General features: G+C 56.2%; 1 protein-coding gene across 2 annotated transcripts in view; it reads left to right on the top strand.

Annotated features, from left to right (window-relative positions):
* Positions 1–18,396, top strand: part of NECTIN4 (nectin cell adhesion molecule 4) — a 47,260-nt gene extending 28,864 nt beyond the window's left edge. Inside the window, exons 2-9 of one of the 2 annotated variants that reach the window (XM_050929865.1) lie at positions 4,195–4,548; positions 5,603–5,893; positions 6,464–6,584; positions 9,466–9,617; positions 10,852–10,999; positions 12,050–12,128; positions 12,987–13,076; positions 14,279–18,396. In XM_050929865.1, coding sequence (XP_050785822.1) covers positions 4,195–4,548; positions 5,603–5,893; positions 6,464–6,584; positions 9,466–9,617; positions 10,852–10,999; positions 12,050–12,128; positions 12,987–13,076; positions 14,279–14,545 — 1,502 coding nt within the window. In that variant the 3' untranslated portion in view covers positions 14,546–18,396. Of the gene's footprint in view, positions 1–4,194; positions 4,549–5,602; positions 5,894–6,463; positions 6,585–9,465; positions 9,618–10,848; positions 11,000–12,049; positions 12,129–12,986; positions 13,077–14,278 lie in introns of both variants that reach the window. The other variant, XM_050929864.1, reaches the window with a different exon arrangement.
* The last annotated feature ends 4,931 nt before the right edge of the window (positions 18,397–23,327 follow it).

Raw genomic sequence — 23,327 nt, 5'->3', positions numbered from 1 at the left:
TCTGTTCCCAGCTCTGGGAGGGAGGGAGGGAGGTCCTGTGATTAGGGGAGGGGCCCAAGTAGCGTTCCCAGGTGAGTGACTGGGTGACTACGTGGCCTTAGGGCATGTTATAGGAATGTAGCTTTGATCAGACTGGCTGGTTGATGCATGGAGCCAGCTACCCTGCCTCGAGCTGGCACTTCAAAAAATGGTAAAAAGTCCCCCACTGCACTGGGCTTGTCCCAGACAGGAGGCCAGACTGACCACAACGGTCCCTTCTGGCCTCGGGTGCTAGGGGATGCCAGGCTGGAGGAACTGCTGCTCTCACCTGGTTCAATGATTCCTGGATGAAGAGGGACTGTCCTGGGTCCTTTCAAAACATTTCCACCCGTGCTGGGACCCACCACATAGCTGACACGACTCCCAGGGAACTGACAGCCCAGTGCCAGGGAACAGCGAGGATGCCCACGTACTGTTGTTGGGAAAACAGCTGCTCAGTGGGGTGTGTTTGCATAATGTCGAGGGGCTAGTGGCGCTTGGGGGCAGCAGAGCAAGGAGTGCCTCGTGGGCACAGCACAGGCATGGGTCAGGACTCCTGGGTTCTAGTCCTGGTTCTGCTGCCGACTTGCTGGGTGACCTTCGGCAAGGCACATCGCTGCCCCGTGCCTCAGTTTCCCCTGCTCTAAAATGGGGATGATAGACTCATAGACTTTAGGGTCAGAAGGGACCAATATGATCATCTAGTCTGACCTCCTGCACAAAGCAGGCCACAGAACCCTACCTGTCCACTTCTATAACAAACTCCTAACCTATGTCCGAGTTATTGAAGTCTTCAGATTGTGGTTTGAAGACCTCAAGCTGCAGAGAATCCACCAGCAAGTGACCCGTGCCCCACGCTGCAGAGGAAGGCGAAAAACCTCCAGGGCCTCTGCCAATCTGCCCCAGAGGAAAATTCCTTCCTGACCCCAAAATGACAATCAGCTAAACCCTGAGCATGTGGGCAAGACTCACCAGCCAGCACCCAGGAAAGAATTCTCTGCAGTAACTCAGATCCCACCCCACCTAACATCCCATCCCAGACCACTGGGCATACTTATCAGCTGATAATCAAAGATCAATTGCCAAAATTAAGCTATACCATCATACCATCCCTTCCATAAACTTATCAAGCTTAGTCTTAAGGCCAGATATGTCTTTTGCCCCCACTACTCCCCTTGGAAGGCTGTTCCAGAACTTCACTCCTCTAATGGTTAGAAACCTTTGTCTAATTTCAAGTCTAAACTTCCTAGTGTCCACTTTATACCCATTTGTTCTTGTGTCTACATTGGTACTAAGCTTAAATAATTCCTCTCCCTCCCTAATATTAATCCCTCTGATATATTTATAAAGAGCAAGCATATCTCCCCTCAGCTTTCCTTTGCCTAGACTAAACAAGCCAAGCTCTTTGAGTGTCCTTTCATAAGGCAAGTTTTCCATTCCTCGGATCATCCTAGTATCCCATCTCTGAACCTGTTCCAGTTAGAATTCATCCTTCTTAAACATGGGAGACCAGAACTGCACACAGTATTCCAGATGAGGTCTCACCAGTGCCTTGTATAACGGTACTAACACCTCCTTGTCTTTGCTGGAAATACCTCGCCTAATGCATCCTAAAACTGCATTAGCTTTTTTAACGGCCATATCACATTGGTGGCTCATAGTCATCCTGTGATCAACCAATACTCCAAGGTCCTTCTCCTCCTCTGTTGCTTCCAACTGATGCGTCCCCAATGTATATCTAAAATTCTTATTATTAATCCCTAAGTGCATGACCTTGCACTTTTCACTATTGTATTTCATCCTATTTCTATTACTCCAGTTTACAAGGTGGTTCCTGAATAGTATCCCTGTCCTTCTCCATGTTAGCAATACCCCCCAACTTTGTGTCATCTGCAAACTTTATTAGCACATTCCCGCTCTTTGTGCCAAGGTCAGTAATAAAAAGGTTAAATAAGATCGGTCCCAAAACCGATCCTTGAGGGACTCCACTAGTGACCTCCATCCAGCCTGACAGTTCACCTTTCAATACGACCCGCTGGAGTCTCCCCTTTAACCAGTTCCTTATCCACCTTTCAATTTACATATTGATCCCCATCTTTTCCAATTTAACTAATAATTCCCCATGTGGAACTGTGTCAAATGCCTTACTGAAATGGAGGTAAATTAGGTCTACTGCATTTCCTTTGTCTAAATAATCTGTCACCTTCTCAAAGAAGGAGATCAGGTTGGTTTGGCACGATCTACCTTTAGTAAAACCATGTTGTAACTTGTCCCAATTACCATTGACCTCAATGTCCTTAACTACTTTCTCCTTCAAAATTTTTTCCAAGACCTTACATACTACAGATGTCAAACTAACAGGCCTATAGTTACTCGGATCACTTTTTTCCCCTTTCTTAAAGATAGGAACTATGTTAGCAATTCTCCAGTCGTACGGTACAACCCCTGAGTTTACCGATTCATTTAAAATTCTTGCTAATGGGTTTGCAATTTCATGCGCCAGTTCCTTTAATATTCTTGGATGAAAATTATCTGGGCCCTCCGATTTTGTCCCATTAAGCTGTTCAAGTTTGGCTTCTACCTCAGATGTGGTAATATCCACCTCCATATCCTCATTCCCGTTTGTCATCCTTCCATTATCCCTAAGCTCCTCATTAGCCTTATTAAAGACTGAGGCAAAGTACCTATTTAGATATTGGGCCATGCCTAGGTTATCCTTAACCTCCTTTCCATCCTCAGTGTTTAGCGGTCCCACTTCTTCTTTCTTTGTTTTCTTCTTATTTATATGGCTATAGAACATTTTACTATTGGTTTTAATTCCCTTTGCAAGGTCCAACTTTACATGGCTTTTAGCCTTTCTCACTTTATCCCTACGTGTTCTGACCTCACTAAGGTAGCTTTCCTTGCTAATCCCACCCTTCTTCCACTCCTTGTAGGCTTTCTGCTTTTTCTTAATCACTTCTCTGAGATGCTTGCTCATCCAGCTTGGTCTACAACTCCTGCCTATGGTTTTTTTCCTCTTTCTTGGGATGCAGGCTTCTGATAGTTTCTGCAGCTGTGACTTAAAGTAATTCCAGGCCTCCTCCGCATTTAGATCCACAAGTTCTTCAGTCCAATCCACTTCCCTAACTAATTTCCTTAATTCTTTAAAGTTAGCCCTTTTGAAGTAAAAAACCCTAGTCCCAGATCTATTTTTGTTTATCCTTCCATCTAGTTTGAACTGAATTAGCTCATGATCACTCGAACCAAGGTTGTCCCCTACAACCATTTCTTCTATGAGGTCCTCACTACTCACCAAAACCAAATCTAAAATGGCATCCCCTCTTGTTGGTTCTTCAGCTACTTGGTGAAGAAATCCATCTGCTATCACATCCAGAAAAATCTGAGACCTATTATTCTTGCTAGCACTTGTCCTCCAGTCTATATCTGGGAAGTTAAAGTCTCCCATGATCACACATTTCCCATGATGATACTGACCTCAGAGAACTGCATCCCCCAGACAGAAGGGTCCCAGAATGACAGTCCTCTCCCTGCCCTCTGATGGGCTTAGAGCAGGAATTCAGCTCTCACAAGGGTGCTAGAAGACAAGGCCGAGTCATCCATGTGTCATAGAAGGGGAAACTGAGGCAGTAGGGGGGCGATGTGACTTACCCAAGGTCCCAGACCCATTCAGTAGCAGCTCCAGAATTAGACCCCAGGACCCTGACTTCTAGTCCACTGCACTATCTGTCCCATCTGTGCCTGCCTGAGAAAGCTTTGTTCCCAGTACGGGGGAACATCCCAGGAGGTCCCCCACTGTCTCTGTGGCCAGGAAGGGGAGCTAGTGACTGCCTTCTCCTCCCAGGGGCCTGCTACTCACAACCATGGGCTTGTGGCAGTGCCACTGCCGTCCTGCAAGATTCGCGCCTTCTAGGGCATGTCCGTTCTGTGGAGTGGGACCCCCTGTCCCAGTTTGGTTTAGCATGGACTGAGCCCAGAGGGTCCCCATCCCCCCAGGTTGGGGAGACTGGGGGCTTGTGGAATGGGAAAGGGGGGAAGCTTCCCCGTGTTCTTCTGTGGGCAAAGAGAGAATTTCACCTTCATGGATCCTGGCACAGCCCCGGCCTGCTCTGTGGAGGGGGAGATCTTCCCTCCCTGATGGCCACAGGTTAATCCTTTCCTTTCTCGTGCCCGCAGGGTCCCTGGCGGGGGTGCTGGAGATGGAACGCAGCATCACCGCGGTGCTGGGCAAGGACGTGGTGCTGCCGTGCCGTTATCAGGCGCAGGAGGGCGAGAAGGTGGTGCAGGTGACGTGGCTGAAGCAGGGCACTGATGGGCAGAACGTGGAGATCGCGGTGCTGAACTCGGAGTATGGGGAGCACGTCCAGGAGCCCTATGCGGGGCGGGTGCTGCGACGGGTGCCAGGGCCGCTGGAGGACGGCGCCATCGTGCTGAAGAACGCCGTGCAGGCTGATGAGGGCGCCTACGAATGCCGCCTCATTACCTTCCCCTCGGGCAACTTCCAGGGCAGCATGACGCTCAGCGTGCTGGGTGAGGGTCTGGGCACGGGGCACCGAGGCTGCCTGGCTCTGCCCCACAGGTGCCTTTGGCTCTGCTGGGCCAGCTGTGGGCAGAGCTGCTTTCCCCACTCCAGCCAGCTAGGCCACTGCAGAGATCGGGGGCACGCAGGGGTGCCCAGGCCACTGGGATGGGAGCAGCCCTGAGCCCCAGGCACTGGGAGGGCCCACGCGCTGCCTCCACCCCGAGTCCCGGCTCCACAGCTCCCATTGGCTAGGAACCACAACCAATGGGAGCTGCGGGAGGGTGGTGCCTCCGGGCACAAATGCAGCTTGCACCGCACAGAGCCGCCCGGCCGCCCACGTGCCTAGAGGCCACAGCGACCTGGCGGCCGCTTCCTCGGAGCTGCAGTAAGCGCTGCCAGGACCTCACACCCCAAACCCCTCATTCCTGGCCCCACCCCAGAACCCACACCCCCAGCTGGCACCCTCACTCCCCTGCACACCAACCCCCTGCCCTTGCCTGGAGCCCTCTCCTGCACCCCAAATCCCTCATCCGCAGCCCCACCCCGGAGCCTGCACCCCCAGCTGGAGCCCTCACTCCCCCCCCAAGCCCCTGCCCTATTCCAGAGCCCCCTCCTGCACCCCAAATCCCTCATCCGCAGCCCCACCCCAGAGTCTGCACCCCCATCTGGAGCCCTCACTCCCCCGCCCCCAAGCCCCTGCCCTATTCCGGAGCCCCCTCCTGCACCCTAAACCCCTCATCTCCAAACCCTTCATCCCCAGGGAAGTAGCTGGGCTATGTGGGGGCCGGTGGGATTAGGGGGAAGTAGCCAGGCTGTGTGAGACCCCATGGGGGTGAGGGGCAGTAGGTGGGCTGCATGGGGTCCTGTGGAGGGGAGCAGTAGCTGGATGTGCAAACACCCATGGGGGTGTGCAAATGCTGGGCTGCCTGGGGCTCTGGGGGTGGGGTGGGGGCAGTAGCAGGGCTGTGGGGGCCCCTAGGGGGGTGCCAATTCCTGACTGCGTGGGGTCCCGGGGGATGCTGCCTTTTACACCCCCATCACCGCTCTACATTCTCCCTGCAGTGCCCCCGCTGCCAACCCTGAACCCTGGCCCCCCGCTGGAGGAAGGGCAGGGGAGGACGCTGGCCGCCTCCTGCACGGCCGAGGGCAACCCCATGCCCACCGTGACCTGGGAGACGCAGGTGCATGGCACCAACAGCACCCGCCAGTCCTTGCACCCCCGCTCGGCCTCCGTCACCAGCGAGTTCTTCCTGGTGCCCGGGCGCAGCATGAACGGCAAGACGCTCACCTGCGTCGTCAGCCACCCGGGGCTGCTGCACGAGAAGAGGATCACCCACGTGCTGAGTGTCGCCTGTACGTCCCACCCCGGGGAGCACAGCCCTGGGGGGCTGCCATGGGGAAGAGCAGAGACCCACAGCGAAGCTGCCATGGGGGGCAGAGAGCCCCTCCAGGAAGTGCTGTGGCAGAGGGGCAGAGATCCCTTGGGAAGCTACTGTGGGGGCAGAGATCCCCCCAGAAGGTGCCATGGGGTTGGGGCAGAGACCCTTAGGAGCCTGCCATGGAGGTAGTGGCCCCTAGAGGGCTGGCTTGGTTTAGGATGAAGACCCCCTGGGGGTTGTCATGGGGGGCAGAGACCCACTGGGGGTGATGGAGCAGGGGGAGGAGCAGAGACACCCAAGGGGAGCTGCCATCGGAGTGGAAGGGCATATACCCTGGGGTGGGAGGCTGAAGGGGGACCCCAGATCACATGGGGCCCCAGGGGATTAATTGAGGGGCTTGGGGTGGGGGACACATTTGCACAGACCAAGGTGGGCATGGGGTCAGCAATGGGAAGGGTGCAGGCTGGGGGGTGAAGGGAGGGGAGGGCCCAGGTGGGCGTTTCTGTCTCTCCCCTCTCACGGTTGTTGTCCTCTCCCTGCCCAGATCTCTCGGACGCCTCAGTGCGAGGGCACGAGGAGGAGGAGGACTGGCAGGCGGGCAAGGAGGGCGTCTCGCTGAAGTGCCTTGGCGAGGGCAACCCCCCACCCACCTACAACTGGACCCGGTAAGTGTGAGCCCACCGCTTGCGGGCAGATCTCCCCTTCCCAGTGCAGCCCCTGGGGCAGAGGCGAGGGCAGGGCTGGCCTGTGCCTCTGTCGGGGGCTGATGCTGGAGGGTTGGGGGGGCTCAGGTCTGAGAAGCACCTCAAGGTTTGGACTCGCCACCCAGCCTCAGGGGGTCGGCCGGACCAGGCTTTGGGTCTCATAGGGGAGTTTGCTTTGGCTGCAGACTCCAAGGGGGTTGCCCACTCCCCACCCGCCTCCAGCCGGAATATGGGCATGAGAAGCTGGTGTGACCCACAGGAGAGCCTCCTACAGCTGCCAGTTAGTGGAGTTACTCCTGCAGCAGCTGGAGTTCGAGTTCTGGAGGTCCCGGGTTCGAGTCCCGATGACAACCGGCTCACGCTGAGAGTCGGAGCACCGAGAAGGGCTGTGTTCTGGGTCAAAGTGCCGGTCGATGGCTGCCTTCCCTGGCCCTGGCCAAGCCATAGGCCTGTCTTTGTTCCTGGCTACCTCAAAGCCAGAGAGTTGGTGACGTAGAATCATAGGATGGGAAGGGACCTTGAGAGGTCATCTAGTCCAGTCCCCCCCACTTGTGGCAGGATTAAGTATGATCCGAGACCATCCCTGACGGGTTTGTCTAACCTGCTCGTCACAACCTCTAGTTGGGCGGCATATTCTGCATGTCAGCCGGTCAGTCCCAGCTGAGTTGTTTGAGGTTTGCCAGGTGCTGCCTCTGCCAGCTGTGATTTCACACGGGCAAGCCTCCGGCAGCTGGGACTGCAAGGCTGCGAGCTTCCCCTGAGCAGTGCCCTTCCACTCCAGCCTACAAAATCAATTTCACCTCCATCTTCTTCCTGCCAGCCAAGGCTGGGTGCCCATTAGCCCGGTCCCAGACCTGCGGCTGCATTCCCCAGCCAACAACACTCGTGATCCCAGAGGCTGGGAATCCGGGAGGCTGGAGCGCACAGCTCCCACAGAGCCATTCAAAGGGAAGCTGTGTCCTCCATAAACACTTGAGTCATCGCCCAGCCATCTCTGTTGTCTTGGGAGCCCTTGGGGCGGCAGGGACTGGCTGGGACATGCTGTAGGTCGCTGGAGGCAGCCTGGGGCCACGTGCACTCACAGGAAGGAGAGGCAAAGGGGCAGCATGGAGGAACGTGGGGCTAGTTGGCTCCCTCGGGGCTCTGGACATGCCCTGCGAGGAGAGGGCCTTTGACTGGGATGCCTAGAGGCTGGCAAGGCAGCCTGTGCACAGTGCCACAGCTGTAATTAAAAGGAGGGTATGTGTCAGCTCCTGGCAGCATGGGATGCTGGCCTGGGTCAGCCTCTGGGTGTTCCGGCACTGGGCGTGCTACATAACCAATGGTTGGAGCTTTCTCTCCACGCTGAACCCCGAAAGCCAGGCACGAAACACAGTGGGGCTTTGGGGCACCCCCTCCCTTTTCTTTTCCTTTCTCAGATGCTGCCAGGGCTGCACAGGCATTCCCCCGTCCTTGGGGGATTTCCCGAGCCGTGAGAGGGGCCGAGGGGCCAAGCCCCTGGGTACTGTATGACCTGAACCCCTGGATCCTGCCTTGTGGGACCTGAGCTCCCTGCTTCATTGCAGGCCTGAAACGGGGCCAAAGGGACGTGTGCTTCCTAGCAGAAGTAGCAGCCAAAGGCTTAATAGACCCAGCGAGTGCTGCAGAGGGAAAAAGGAAGGATCCTATTTGAGTGGCATCCCTCGAGGTCTCAATGTGTGGGGCCGTGTGTGTTTGGGCCTGGCAGTGTGTGAAGGTCCATACTCAAGAATGAGTGTGTGTGTGTGTGATCATGGGATCGTTCTTGGGTGTAACTGGGTTCATGTGTCTGTGTGTACCCATGCGTGGGTGTGATCAGGTGATCCTTCTTATGTGTACCTGTTTGTGTGTGGATCTGGGTTTGTGTGTGACTATACACCTGGGTCTGCAGTTGTGATGTTGGGTACAAATGTGTGCGTTTGTTTTCGCGGTCTGGTTGTGTGGCTGCGTGCAGACGTGTTTTTGTATTTGTGCTCATGTGTCTGCCTTGTGTGTGTGTGTGCCCGTGTGCGTGCAAATTAGAGGGTGGGTGCCTGGATAGGCATGTGTGTCTATGTGTGTTGATGCTATACATTGTGTATATGGGTTTGGAGAGATGAATTTGTGTTTGGGGATCTGTGTGTGTGTTCGTGTGCATGTGTCGGGGCACGTATGTGTGCGTATTTGTGCAAGGGTTCGTGTTATGTGCGTGTGTCCCTCTGTTCACATGCGCGTGTGTCTGTGTGTTGGCGTGTGGGATTGAACCGGTGGCCCAGGTCGTGCCAACTCAGTCCCAGTGTGGTGACGCAAGGAGCAGCGTGGCGTTTCGGGCTGTGTCTGGGCAGGCCCCGGCACTGGGCTCTGGCAGGGGATCAGCCGCTCAGGAACCGTGGGAAAAGGCAGGGAGCCCTTTGATTTCAGCACCTATTGTTCACGGTGTCCCGGCTCGCCCCACCCACGACAGCCGCCCGTCCAGGCACGTCAGCCCGGGAGGCAACCGGAGGCCACGGGGCTGCAGGGAGAGCCGCTGGGCAAAGGGCTGGGGGGAGCGGCGAGAAGTTCTCTGGGAGGCTCTCTCGTGTCCGTCCATGTATCTCACTGTGTCTGTGTGTCTCCGTCTCTCTTTCTATTCCAGGGGTTCTCAGCCTGTCCCAAAGAGCCCCCCTTAGCACCTCCTTCCATTGGAAACCTCCCCCCCCCGCCCCCAGCGAAGACCCCTCCTCTAGGGCAGTGATGGCAGCTGGGAACAGCTGCTGCAGAGACCCTGGGTAAAGTGGATGGGATCACTGCCCCCTGCCTGTTCCCCCTTAGTTCCTCCCACTGACTCTGCCCCTCTGCTCCCCAGGCTCAACGGCCCCATGCCCGAAGGAGTGAAGGTCAAGGGGGCCACCCTCCTCTTCCAGAGACCCCTCACCCCCGACGACACGGGCGTCTACATCTGCCAGGTCGCCAATAGGTTTGCGGCCAAGGAAGTTCGGGCCAGCATCAGCATAAAAGGTAGAGTCTGGGGCAGGCAGGGTGGCAGCGCCCCCTTGTGGTGGGGTTGATAAGGTGATAAAGGGGGCTTGGCTCTGATGGATAGAATAGGGCTGTTGAATGCAGACACTCTCTGGGGCTCTCCAGCTCCCTGCCTGTGATGCCCAGTGTCAGCACATGGGGGGGGGCCCTCAGTCCCATCCTAGAGCCAGCAGCCGGAGAGGGGGCTGTGGGTTACCCTGCCCACCCATTGCTGGTGCAGTCAGAGCGCTGGCCCTGGGCTCACACTGGACCCTCTGCATGTGGGTCCAAATCCAGCCCCTTTCGGTTGGAGCACCCTCCCCGCACCAAGGTCTGAGCTCTCCTGGGGGACTTTGCCCGTCTCTTCCCCTCTGCCCAGCAATTGTTCTAGGGCCCAGTGCTGCTCGGTGTCGGGTGGGCTCCGGAGACTGGCAGAGCATCAGGGCTTGGCTGGGTCAGCACCTGTGCAAGGAGCCCTCCCTGGAGAGCCCAGCGCCACACGAGGCAGGGATGGTGATACAGCAGGGAGTGTTCTGCGTGCTGAGCCCCCGAGTGGTGCTAGGGGGTGCTGTGCTGCAGGGAGCAGGGTCGGGAATCCTTCGCCTTACAGGAGCAGATTGGATCTTCAGTGCTAGCACCAGCTGGGGCTAATAACTAAACATCAGGTGTCCATCTGTCCACCCACCTACCCACCCATCCATCCACCCATCCATCCATTTGTCAACTCATCCATCCATGCATTCATCCATCCATCCATCCGTCTGTCCATCTGTCCATCCATCCATCCATCCATCCTTCCATCTGTTGACTCATCCATCAATCCATCCATCCATCTGTCCACTCATCCATCCATCTGTCCATCAATCCATTCATCCATCTGTCTATTCATCTGTCCACCCACTCATCCATCTGTCCACCCACCCATCCATCCTTCCTTCCTTCTGTGTTTCCATCTGTCAACTCATCCGTCCATCAATCCATCCATCCATCTATCCATCCATCCATCCGTCTATCCATCTGTCCACTCATCCGTCTCCATCTGTCCATCTCTCCATCCATTCATCTGTCTGTCCATCCATCTTTCCGTCCAAGTACCTATCTGTCTGTCTAGTCTGATGCCCCTTTAGCTCTGGAGTCCGGGTTCCTGCAGGCCCACCCTTGTTGCTCAGACACTGGCTGTGCCGTGCCCCTCAGGCTGCCGTCTCAGCCCCTCCCTGTCTGTCCCCCCCAGCAGAGAGCGAGCTGCAGAAGGTGAATGTGGTCTCGGCCTCGGTGGTGGTGGTGGGCGTCATCGCGGCCGTGCTGCTCTGCCTGCTGGTCCTGGTCGTCGTGCTCATGACCCTCTACCACCGACGGAAAACCAGGCGCATCTCTGAGAAATAGTAAGAGATGGAGTGAGGGGGGAGGGATGGCTTCCTGGAACACACGCTTCCCCCCTCCCACCAGAGATACACCAATCCCCCTCGCCTGGCTGAGCCCCTGCATAAATCATTGTAGCAGGGAGCCTGCCCTAGCATGAAGTGTAGTCACTGTTGCTTGCTGGGTGGTGAGCCTCAGGCCTGGGGACCTGGCTCCTGAGCTGGGCTAGTCGAGCAGCAGCAAAGAACCAGATGGGAGGCCCAGTGGGCAGCGCGGGACGGATGGTGCTGGCTACAGCTGGGTCTGCTGCAGAGAGCAGCCGGGCAAGCTCCGTCCCCGGCCCTGCCCCACAAGCTCTGCTGATTCCCCTCAATCTCGACCCATAGCCCTCTGCTATCCCAGCCCCAACACACACACAGCTCTGCCCCTCAATCCCAACCCACAGCCCCCTGCTGTCCCAGCCCTGGGCTCCCCCCACCGCTCTGCCAGTGCCCCTCAATCCCAACCCACAGCCCCCTGCTATCCCAGCCCTGTGCTCCCCCTGTGAGTAAGTCGTAGCATGATCCAGGCAGTTGTCGTTTTAACCTCTGCCAGCTCCGCGTCAGGTGTCACCTGGGAGTCATTCTGACCCCCGACTGGGCCTGGGGTGGTTTGAAATGCCTCCCTTCACCCCAGTGATGACCCAGCGCTTGGCTTTACCTGGTCGGTTCAGCTCCCGGAGGTGTACAAGCCCTCTGCCCTGCCTGGAGGTGTAGCTGCTGACTGACTATGACCAGAGCCCTGCTGAGACAGACCTTGATCCAGGCCCTGCAGACAGGCTTCTCTCCCTCCCTGCCCCTGACTGGGCAGCCACCTAAACTCTGGCATCCAGATCCTGCCTCAGGCTTCCCTTATCACTGCGCTAACCTCTGCCAGCCAGGATACAGGAGGCTGGGAGCAGATCTCATGAGCAGCCTTGGAGGCCCAGCCATGGGGTTTGATGAGAGCACCACAGTTCAGCCAGGCCACTGGGCTCCCGGGGCTGAACAGGATGCGGATCTCACTGCTCACCCTCGTGTCTCTCTACCTGGCAGTGAGGAGGAGCTGACCCTAACAAGGGAGAATTCCATCCGGCGCCTGTACTCCAGCCACAGTGCCAGCACCCGGAACCAGGTGAGGAGGCCGGGAGAGTGGGCCGAGTCCAATGGGGAGGAAGTGGGGCACTGGTGGGGATATTCAGCCCCCACACCCACACTCACACTATTATGATGAATTTTCTCCCCATCTGATTTGCAGGGGAGCTGGCTCAGTAACGAACCCAGCACCCCCTGCAGGAAACATGTGGAAAGACGAGTGAAGTTTGGGGATGGTAGACAGGGCAACCCAACCCCATTGGGGCCCAGGTCGCATGCAGTGTAACTGGGGACAGCTATGCAGAGCCTGTAGGGGTCACGGGGGAGCAGCTGCCTGGGACCCAGAGAGAGTCACAGGAGGGCAGCTGCCTGGCCCCATAGGGGATCACTGGGGACGGCTACTCGGCCGTATAGAGGTAATTGGGGGCAGGTTTTTGGATGCCCAGGGCAAAATCTGAAACCGAGCTCCCCCCAGCCCCCCAAAATGACCCTGGAGACAGAGGAAGAACCCTTGCCACAGGTGCAAAGACACTGATGGGAGGTACTGGGCTGGGGGCAGAGCCCGCCCCGCAAGGACCCTGCAGCGGTGACTCACCCGTCCCACGGGCCTGGGCCTGGCTCCCTGTGTGGGGCATGGGGACCCAGCACGCTGGGTCGCAGTGCCGCTCAGCTTCGACCTGACTTCCCCTGCAGTGCAGTGAGTCTGATCCAAGGAGCAGCCTTGTGCCCTGGCACTCGGTGCCGCAGTGCCACTGATTCCAGTGCCGTGGGCTTGGGGGCCCCCTCGAACATGGGCCTGGGGCAACCTGTCCCTTTTGCCCTGCCCTGGCTGGCCCTGGTGGGGGAGAGGCTGCTGGGACCAGGCGTTTGTCACCCTCCCCCTATCTCTGTTTTTCAGACAGAGGAAACCCTGCACCTGCGGGGGGACAGCCGGCAGGGAAGCCTGCGGGGGGACAGCCTGCGCGGCACCAGCATCTGCTCCGTCATGGTGAGGCACGGCCCTTGGGGGGGCCCTCTCAGCTCGCCCTGCAGGGCGGCTCCCGTTGCTCCTGTCCTCTGCTGATTCCCTTTGAGCTCAGAGTCGCGGCCCCGGGGAGGTGGCCACGGGAGCCCCATGCAGAGTCTCGTGGGGTCAGGAGTCAGATGGGGATTGGCGTCTGGGGGGACCCCTCCCACTCCTTGGAGCCCCTGCAGCCGGTGGCTTGGAAAGCAATGGTCCAGGCCCCCATGATGCACCTCCCTGTGGCTCCCCCTGGCCAACGCTGCTGAAGATGGGCTAAAGGAGCTGTTTAGCAGGGATGTGGCCTGGGGGGCAGGTGATCCCTAGTGAAAAACCCCATGTGTAGCCAGGGAGACATGAATCATATATCGGCCTGATGCCAAACAGCCTGGACACCTGTCGCCCTCTGCCATGGGCTGGTGCTGTGTCAGCCACAGGCCCCTTGGCATTTCCAGCAGGAGGCAGAAGGCCGCGCCCGGAGAGACCTGCTGTGGGCAGTGACAGCAGGGCCACACGGCCCTCACAGGCCTGCGGAGACGGGCTCCCTGCTCTGGCACACGTGTGGACATGCTCACGCTAGCTTACACCCAGGCACCCTCACACGCATCCCTCCTCACACACATCCTCACACCCGCTGGCTTACACACCCACACACCTCCGCTTGGGGGGAACAGTTGTGTGTCTCACACTCACAAGCCCCCTCCACCCCCACCCGGTGCCCGCACACCCGTCCAGCCTACGCCCACCCCCACCCACTTGCATGAATGCTCAACATCATCACAGTTCAGCCGAGCAAACCCCTGGTGCCTCGGGCCCTGAACCCTGGCAGAGCAAAGGGGAGCTGTGCTCAGACCCCCGCTGCACCCAGAGAGCTGGCTGAGGTTACACTGACCCCTACTGGCCTGGGCTGGGAGGACCACAAGTCATGCACTGACAATGGATATTCGGACTCTTATGGCTCTCCTCAGGAGAGGAGAGGGTTTCCCAGCAGGTGTGTGTGTGTGTGTGGAGGGAATGCTGTTCCTCCCAGTCCTGACCTGCTCTGCTCAGCTAGTGGCTAGACAGCCCTGTCCCTAGCCACAGCGCCACCCAGTGGCTGCCCCGGGATCTCCAGAGGGTGGGGGTGGGAGGAGGTGTTCCGGGAAGGGGACTCCCTCCCCGCAGCTCAGCCTTTGTCTCCTCTGGCTCAGAGCGAGGAGGCAGAAGGGCGCAGCTACTCCACCCTGTCGACGGTGCGGGAGATTGAGACGCAGACGGAGCAGCCCCCGGCCCCAGCGCCCACCCCGGAGGAGGAGAAGGAGGACAAGGAGAAAGAGAGGGAGGAGGAAGAGGAGGAGGAGCGAGAGGAGAACACCATCAAGGCAGCCATGACCCACTTCGTGCAGGAGAACGGCACTCTGCGGGCCAAGCCCACCACCAACGGCATCTACATCAATGGGCGAGGCCACCTGGTGTGAGCCCAGGGCCACAGGCACAGACTGGCCTGGTGCCGCGCAGGGCCGGATCCTGGACACGTGGATGCCCCTTGCAGCCTGCCAGCCCCTCCCACTGGGACTGACCCACTGAGCCCTTGTACAGATAGTCTGCCCCAGCTCTGGATTTCTGGGGAGGGCGGATCAGGTTCACTATGGGGCAAAAGGGCCCCTGGCCAATGGGGGGTCCCCTGCCCCCCACGTTGGTCCTTGCTTCATGCAACAGCCTCCTAGCTTCTCTGCATGGGATGTTTCCTGGCTGGTCCCGAGCGCCCCATGCTGCTCACAAGTCAGCTCCTCCCTCCAACCCTTGCCACAGTGGGGCTGGAGGATGTGGTACCTGCCGGCCCTGTCCTCTCTATCCCCAGAGGCAGGACTAGCCACAATCGGCTCTGACGGCTTGGGGGGCTGCCTACATCCCGACGGGGGGTAACGACTGTGGGATCAGAGGTGGGGAGGGCACTTTACGCTGCCTCTTGTAGGGGGCGCTGTCAGAGCCATTGCATGTGACCCCGGTGGCACTTGGAGACGTGCCCCCCAGCACGGTGTGAGGGTGGGACCCCAGCCCTCTGTCGAGTCTGTCCTCTGGGCGACCCTGGGGACAGGCCGCCCCATGCTGCTCCCCTGAGAGCCCCCGGCTTCCTGTGCCATTCCTGGGATGTCTCCGTGCTCTGCGGTGCCCACCAATGGCCGCGGGCGGACTGGCGTCGAGGGCAAGTGACCATGCAGACACCCCAGCAGGGGCACTTGGGGGCGGGGGAATCGGCGCCACCTGCGGGGCAAGAAGAACCCAAGCGCCTGCTTCAACCCCATGGACACAGCCCGCCCCATGGGGCTCGGCATCTTGGCATGATGGGTGCGGCGCCCCTGTGGCTGTGATGAACACTGGGGTGTGGGAGGGTCTGAACCAAGACTGAGGGACCCAGACAGACCCTGTGGTTCTTTCGGCCCTCTAGCTTCCTGCCTGGGTCCCACAGCTACAGATGGGGCTGCTGAGAACACTGGAGAGCGCTGCCCCCCTGGCCTCACCAGCTCCCCAGCGCCACGGGACCCGGCCCCAGGAGCTAATCTGGGCCCAGCTGGGGTTCAGGGGTGCTTGCCCTGGGTGGTTTAATGGAGGTAAAACTCCTCTGGTCCTGGGATGGGGAGCGGGGCTCTGAGGGTCTCCAAATACTTTGAGAGGGTTTGAGTTCACCAAAGGTTTTTTTCCTGGTTGTTTAAAGCCATGGGGCTTCTCCCTCCCCCACCCCAGTGTAATGCACAAGTATTTTAAACCCTTGGGTTAGTGAAAGGGGCAGCCCCACCCCCCCCACAGCCAAGCCTCACGCTGTGTGCCTATGCGGTCGGGAGCAGGGATTGAACTGGGGACCTGCAGAGCTAACAGGCCGAGTGTGAACCGAAAGACGAAGGCCCCTGAGCAGCATCAGGCACTGCACGGCCAGGCCCAGCAGCTGGGGGTGGGTGACACTCCCTGAGTTACACAGCTGGGCTGGGTTTGAATCTTCCCCTGGGGTTTCTCTCCTTGGCAGAGTACAAACAGGCTGAGCCCCAGTGGGACCCCTCCCCAGCAGGTTTGAACCTGGGCCCAGCGCATTCTCCCAGGCCTGGTGCACATAGCCCCATGGCCAGATCATTGCACTCCCGGGTCCCACTCTCCTCTGTGCCCACACAGGGTGCTGGCATTGGCAGAGCAGCTGGGGTTGAAAGCCCGAGGGCTGTCCCTGCCCAGAAATGGCCTTATTCCTGTTGGGGTAGGGGCCTGTTGGCAGGCCCAACACTCACGGGGGGTGAAGTTTTTGTAAGGGGGGAAAGTTGGTCCATTTGTCTAATTCCAACGATGGTTCGGTGGCCCTTCAGCGGATGCTGGGCCACGGTTCCCCCAAGGTGGCCCCACCCTGCTCCCCTTGGATTCGGTGGCAACCTCTCCCCCATCTAGTCATTGGCAAAGAGGCGGGTTCATCCCCATGGGATGCTGATGCTGCAGGTCTGCACAGGAGGGCAACTCGTGGCTCCACCAAGGGACCAACCGGAGCCTTGCCATTGACATCCCCCCACCCCCAACCCCCGGGTTTTGGATCAGGATCTGTGTCCTCTTTGCCTCACGTCCAATATTTTGGGGAGTGCCCCTCCAGAGCAGACCCCGTCCCTGACAGCGGGAAGTACGGTGACCAGACAGCAAGTGTGAAAAATTGGGATGGGGGTGGAGAGTAATAGGAGCCTGTATGAGAAAAAAAAACCAAAATTGGGACTGTCCCTATAAAATAGAGACATCTGGTCACCCTAACGGGAGAGCACATGTGGCCTGGAAGCGTGGCTGGGCTTAGCATCAGGCTGGGTGGAACCTCCCGCAGCGTGATGGCCATGGAAGGGCACCGGGGACGGATTTGGATCCTGGTCCCTGGTGGTGGGTACCAGGAATCAGACCAAGATACTCCAGGCCTAGTCTGGCCTGGTGTGGAATGCTGCTGCTCCCTGGTGGCAATATTTATAACGTTTTTATGTATAGTTTATTTTTCTGTTTTGCTGCCCCTCCATGGGCCACTCTCATGGCAAGAAAGACCTAGGGTGGTGGGGTCTAAAGCAATGAGTGTCAGCCTAACCCAGCTCCGAGGTAAAACCCCTGCTGGCTTCAGCAGGGGTGGAGTTAGGCAGGACTAGTGCCAATGTTTTTGGCGTCCTAGGCGCATGGCCGTTTTGCCGCCCCGCGCGCTGCTCCCGCAGCTCCGGTGGACCTGCCACAGGCGTTCCTGTGGAGGGTCCGCTGGTCCCGCGGCTCCGGTGGAGCTGCCGTGGGCGTGCCTGCGGGAGGTCCACCGGAGCCGTGGGACCAGCAAACCCTCCGCAGGCACACCTGTGGCAGGTCAACTGGAGCCGCCTGCTCCCACCCCCCCACGGCAAAATGCCGCCCCCCAATAATCCTGGCGCCCTAGGCGATTGCCTAGGTCGCCTAAATGGAAGCGCCGGCCCTGGAGTTAGGGCTCCAAGAAAGTCCTGCTCAGTACACAGGTAATGCTCCCTATCTGCCTGGCCAGCATGACGAGATGCAGGGGCCAGGCCCTAGCGGTGCTGAGAGAGGTGGGAAAGTGGAGGAGTGGGGATGGGGCTTTTTCACGCTGTAGAAACAGAGGGTTTTCTGTGTTGGCTCAGACGCCTGGCCCGTCTCATCAGGTCTCCTCACCCCCCTGTGAGATTGGACCAGACCACGGGTTTGTCTAGGCCCCAATCCAAAGCCCACCAAAGTCAATGGGTGTCTTTCCATTGACTTCTGGGACTATTGGCGCAGACTTCATGTCCCGCATCCCACTTCCACCAATGGCCAATACCTGATCCTTCAGCTAAAGGCAAGCCCTGGTGCTAGTAGCTGGCTTTGCCATGCCCCCGGCCCCCTGCCGTCTGGTGCCCCAAAGCTGAGATTGGTTCTTACCTTCAAACTGGCTTGCGAAAGGAAAGAAAATCAGGTTTTAAAAAAATCCCAAAGGTGCAATTTGGAGTCCTGTCTCCAAGGCCACCAGCGGCAGAGAGACACAGACAAACAGGCTGGCTGCCAGCATCCATCTCGCTGAGCCTGGTTTTGCCAGGTTTGGCAGGGAAGGAAATACCCATCTCCTGAGAGCGACGCTGGGCACGAGCCCAGGTCGATTTCAGAGGGGGAGGGATGGTTTGATTGTGTTGTATTTTTGATTCCAAGGGATCTGGGGGTAGTCTCTGGAGTTAGCGGAGGGGATTCCATGTTCTGTAAATGTGTGTGTATATAGAGCCCCCTATCTATGTGTATATAGATGTATATGCGCGTTCTTTTTTGTTATATGCACTGCTGGTTTCGTAAATAAATTCCCCATTTGGCACCCTGGGACTTCTGGGTTAGTCCCGTTTGCTTGTCTCCTTGGGGGCTCCTGGCCTGGCTGAAGCAGCCAAACGGGCAGGGCGAAGACCAGAGAACCTCAGAGCAAATTGCCCGGAGGAGCGGAGAAAAGGAATGATCAATGTGAGCACTTGGCTTTCACCCACATGGGCAGTGACTGGGTTTGGTGCCCATGACAGGGTTGTTTGAGACTGTGAGAGAGAGCGGGAGCGAGAGAGACCTGTGACTTGTGTGTGTGTACATATAGTTACATGGTTGTATACATGTGATTGTACAGGCATGCACTTGTGATTGTGTGTTTACATGTGTGTGTTTGTATTTACATGCATGATTTGTGCATGCATATGTGAGTGTGTGCATGCATGTGAGTGTGTGTGTGCACATACTTGTATGTTTTATGTGTGTAGTTTTGTTAGAATTATAGAATATTAGGGTTGGAAGGGACCTCAGGAGGTCATCTAGTCCAACCCCCTGCTCAAAGCAGGACCAATCCCAACTAAATCATCCCAGCCAGGGCTTTGTCAAGCCAGACCTTAAAAACTTCTAAGGAAAGAGATTCCACCACCTCCCTAGGTAACCCATTCCAGTGCTTCACCACCCTCCTAGGGAAATAGTGTTTCCTAATATCCAACCTAGACCTCCCCTACTACAACTTGAGACCGTTGCTCCTTGTTCTGTCAACTGCCACCACTGAGAACAGCCGAGCTCCATCCTTTTTGGAACCCCCCTCAGATAATTGAAGGTTGCTATCAAATCCCCCCTCATTCTTCTCTTATGCAGACTAAATAACCCCAGTTCCCTCAGGCTCACCTCGTAGTTCAGGTGCCCCAGCCCCTTAATCATTTTCATTGCCCTCTGCTGGACACTCCAGTTTGTCCACATCCCTTCTGTAGTGGGGGGACCAAAACTGGATGCAATATTCCAGGTGTGGCCTCACCAGTGCCAAATAGAGGGGAATAATCACTTCCCTCAATCTACTGGCAATGCTCCTACCTATACAGCCCAATGTGCCATTGGCCTTCTTGGCAATGAGGGTACACTGCTGACTCCTATCCAGCTTCTCGTCCACTATAATCCCCAGGTCCTTTTCTGCAGAACTGCTTCTTAGCATCAGTCCCCAGCTTGTAGCAGTGCATGGGATTCTTCCTTTCTACATGCAGGACTTTGCATTGTCCTCGTTGAAGCTCATCAGATTTCTTTTGTCCCAATCCTCCAATTTGTCTAGGTCAGTCTGGACCCTGTCCCTACCCTCCAGCATATCTACCTCTCCCCCAGCTTAGTGTCATCTGCGAACTTGCTGAAGGTGCAATCCATCCCATCATTCAAATCATTAATAAAGACGTTGAACAAAACTGGCCCCAGGATCGACCCCTGGGGCACTCTGCTTGCTAGCGGCTGCCAACTAGACTTTGAGCCATTGATCACTACCCGTTGAGCCCAACAGTCTAGCCGGCTTTCTATCCACCGTATTGTCCATTCATCCAATCCATACGTCTTTAACTTGCTGGCAAGAATACTGTGAGAGACCATAACTTTCGCTCCATGCATCTGAGGAAGTGAGTTTTTTTACCTACGAAAGCTTATGCCCAAATAAATCTGTTAGTCTTTAAGGTGCCACCAGACTCCTTGTTGTTGGTATCAAAAGCTTTGCTAAAGTCAAGATATATCACATTCACCGCTTTCCCCATATCCGCAGAGCCGGTTATCTCATCAGAGAAGGCAATCAGGTTGGTCAAGTGTGACTTGCCCATGTTGACTGTTTCTGATCGCCTGCCTCTCCTCCAAGTGCTTCAAAATGGATTCCTTGAGGACCTGCTCCATGATTTTGCCAGAGACTGAATTGAGGCTGGCTGGTCTGTAGTTCCCCAGGTTCTCTTTCTTCCTTTTTTTAAAGATGGGCACTATATCTGCCTTTTTCCAGTTGTCTGGGACCTCCCCTGATCACCATGAATTTTCAAAGATAATGGCCAATGGCTCTGCACTCACATCAGCCAACTCCCTCAGCACCCTTGGATGCATTAGATCCTGACCCATGGACTTGCAATTGCATCTGGGAGTGCGCTTGTCTTCACTGCAAAGTCAGCTTGTGTTTTGGCAACACACCTTTCGTCCACACACACAAGCCCCTCCCTCGGGTGTAGTGGTGCCGGGCACTCAAGCTGGCCACTCCTGCAGGGTTACATGGTAGAGCCCAAGTGAGCCCAATCTGTCAGCTGCTAACACGACCACTCTGCAGTGTGGCTGCAGGGGTGGGTGGGTGTCAAAGTCTGTGTGCGTGTAGCAGTGTGTGTGTAGCTGTATATGATGAATGTGTATGCGTATCAATGTGTGAGTATGTGTATCTGTATGTAGCAGTGTGTGTATCTGTATATGATGAGTATCTCTGTGTGTGGGGGTGTGTGTGTAGCTGTGTGTGTGGATCTGTATATGATGAGTATCTGTGTGTGCGTATCCATGTACGTGTATCAGTGTGTGTATCTGTATATGATGAGTATCTGTGGGGGGGAGGTGTAGCTGTGTGTGTGTGTATCTGTATATGATGAGTGTGTGTGTGTATGTATCCATGTACGTATGTATCAGTGTGTGTGTGTATTTGTATATGATATGTATCTGTGTGTGTGGGGGTGTAGCTGTGTGTGTGTGTGTATCTATATATGATGAGTATCTCTGCGTGTATGTGTATCAGTGTGTGCGTGTGTATCTGTATATGATGTGTGTGTGTATGTATTCGTGTGTGTGTGTATCTGTATATGAGTATCTGTGTATGTATATCTGTGCGTATGTGTGTATATGATGAGTATCTGTGTGTATGCATCCATGTGCGTGTGTATGTGTATCTGTGTGTATGTATCCATGTGCATGTGTGTGTATGTATCTGTGTGTGTGTATCTCTCTGTGTGTGTGCATCTATATATGATGAGTATCTCTGTGTGTGTATCTGTGTTTCAGTATATGTGTGTGTATTAGTGTGTGCATGTGTGTATCAGTGTATGTGTTTATCTGTATATGAGTATTTGTGTGTGCATGTGTATCCGTGTGTGTATATATGTATTCGTGTGTGTATCTGTATATGATGAGTATCTCTGTGTGTATGTATATCTGTGTATCAGTGTGTGTGTGTATGTATTCATGTGTGTGTGTATCTGTATACTAGTATCTGTGTCTATGTGTCTGTATAAGAGAGTATCTCTGTGTGTGTGTATCAGTGTGTATCAGTATATGATGAGTATCTGTGTATGTGTATCAGTGTGTGTGTGTATCAGTGTGTATATGTGTAACAATGTGTGTGTGTATCTGTGTGTGTCTGTGCATCTGTGCGTGTATGTGTGTGTGTGTATCAGTGTGTATATGTGTATCAGTGTGTGTGTATCTGTGTGTGTCTGTGCATCTGTGTGTATGTGTGTGTGTGTGTATCTATGTATGTGTATCAGTGTGTGTCAAAGTCTCAGGGCCAATGGAAATGTTTCCTTCCAAGCCCAAGTCGATGCTGTTGGGAGAGCCGATCCCTGTCCTGCGTCCTGCAGCATCTTCCCGGTGTGCAGCATCCGTGGCTCGGGGCTGAGGGGGAGGCTGACGCTGGAGGACTGAGCAGCGACACAGACGGTGGGAGCCCCTCAGCTCTATAAAGGAAACTGAGGAAACTCTTGAGAGCTGGGATCTGGGCCAGCCTCCCTTGGCTTCCAGACAGGCAGAGCAGCTCCTGCCTTGGAGCTCAGGGACGGCAGCGGTGGGGGCGGGTGGGCATGGGTCGAAACCTGCTGTTCCCACCCTCACTCCAAGCAAGTTTGTTAAACTTGCATGAGAGCTAAAGTGATGACAAATCGCTCCCTGGCTCGCCGTGCAGCAGGCTGCTGGCGCTTTCCAATGCATTTCTACCTGCCTTTCACTAGCACGGGCCTTGCTGGCCTTTAAACTCCCCTTCCTCCGGGCAGTAACCCAGTCTGGGCTGAGGGATGCTCTCCTGCCTGTGGAGAGTGCCTGGGGTCGCCACTCTGCCAGCACCCAGCACCGTGGCCTGGTGACCCACGCGAAGACTGATTCCTAAGGGCGCCCCTCTTAGTACACGCAGGAATTGTGCCATCCCCAGTTCTCCCGATGTGGAAGTGAACCGGGGGGGGCCTCCATCCAGGGAGGTGGCCTGTAGTAGCACCGCTCTCACCCAAGCTAACGAAGGGTTGGCAAAAGTCTAAGACCACAGGTCTGGTGTCGAGGGAGAAGAAGGTGAGAAGACACCACTCAACATCAAAACTTGGGTGTGTGAATCTCTGTGTGTGTGTTAGATTTGGATACCTTTCCAAGGTGTGTGTGTGTGTGTGACTCAGTGTGTGTGTTGGATTTGGATCCCTTGTGTTTGTGACTTGTGTGTGTTAGATTTGGATCCATTTCCAAGGTGTGTGTGTGTGTGTGTGACTCGGTGTGTGTGTGTGTATGTTGGATTTGGATCCCTTGTGTTTGTGACTCATGTGTGTTAGATTTGGATCTATTTCCAAGGTATGCGTGTGTTACTCTCTGTAGGTGTTTGTGTGTGTGGCCGGGTGTGTGTCTTGTGTTCGATTTGGATCCTATTCTGTGTGTGTGTATGAATCTGTGTGGGAGTCCATGTATGTGTGAGTCCATGTGTGCATGGGAGCTGATGCGTGGGTGAGTGACTCCATGTGTCTGAGGCTGACAGGCCGTAGGTGTGAATCCATGTGTGCCGGCTTTGGATTCCCATCCATGGGAGTGCGTGCGACCCCGGAGGGGTGGGTCTGTGTGTGTGTGGTATTTGTTTTGCACCCTGTGGTTTCTTGAAGATGCTTGGGCAGGAAGTCAGCTTGGAGGCAGCAGAACTCACTTCCTGCCGGGTGCCGATCCCCAGCCCTGACAGAGGACAGGAGTGCAACGGTGCAACGAGTTTTACGTCAG

Source organism: Gopherus flavomarginatus, chromosome 20, assembly GCF_025201925.1.
Source record: "Gopherus flavomarginatus isolate rGopFla2 chromosome 20, rGopFla2.mat.asm, whole genome shotgun sequence".
Taxonomy (NCBI): domain Eukaryota; kingdom Metazoa; phylum Chordata; order Testudines; family Testudinidae; genus Gopherus; species Gopherus flavomarginatus.
Note: the sequence above shows the minus strand (reverse complement) of the source record. Positions and strands in the feature narration are given on the sequence as shown.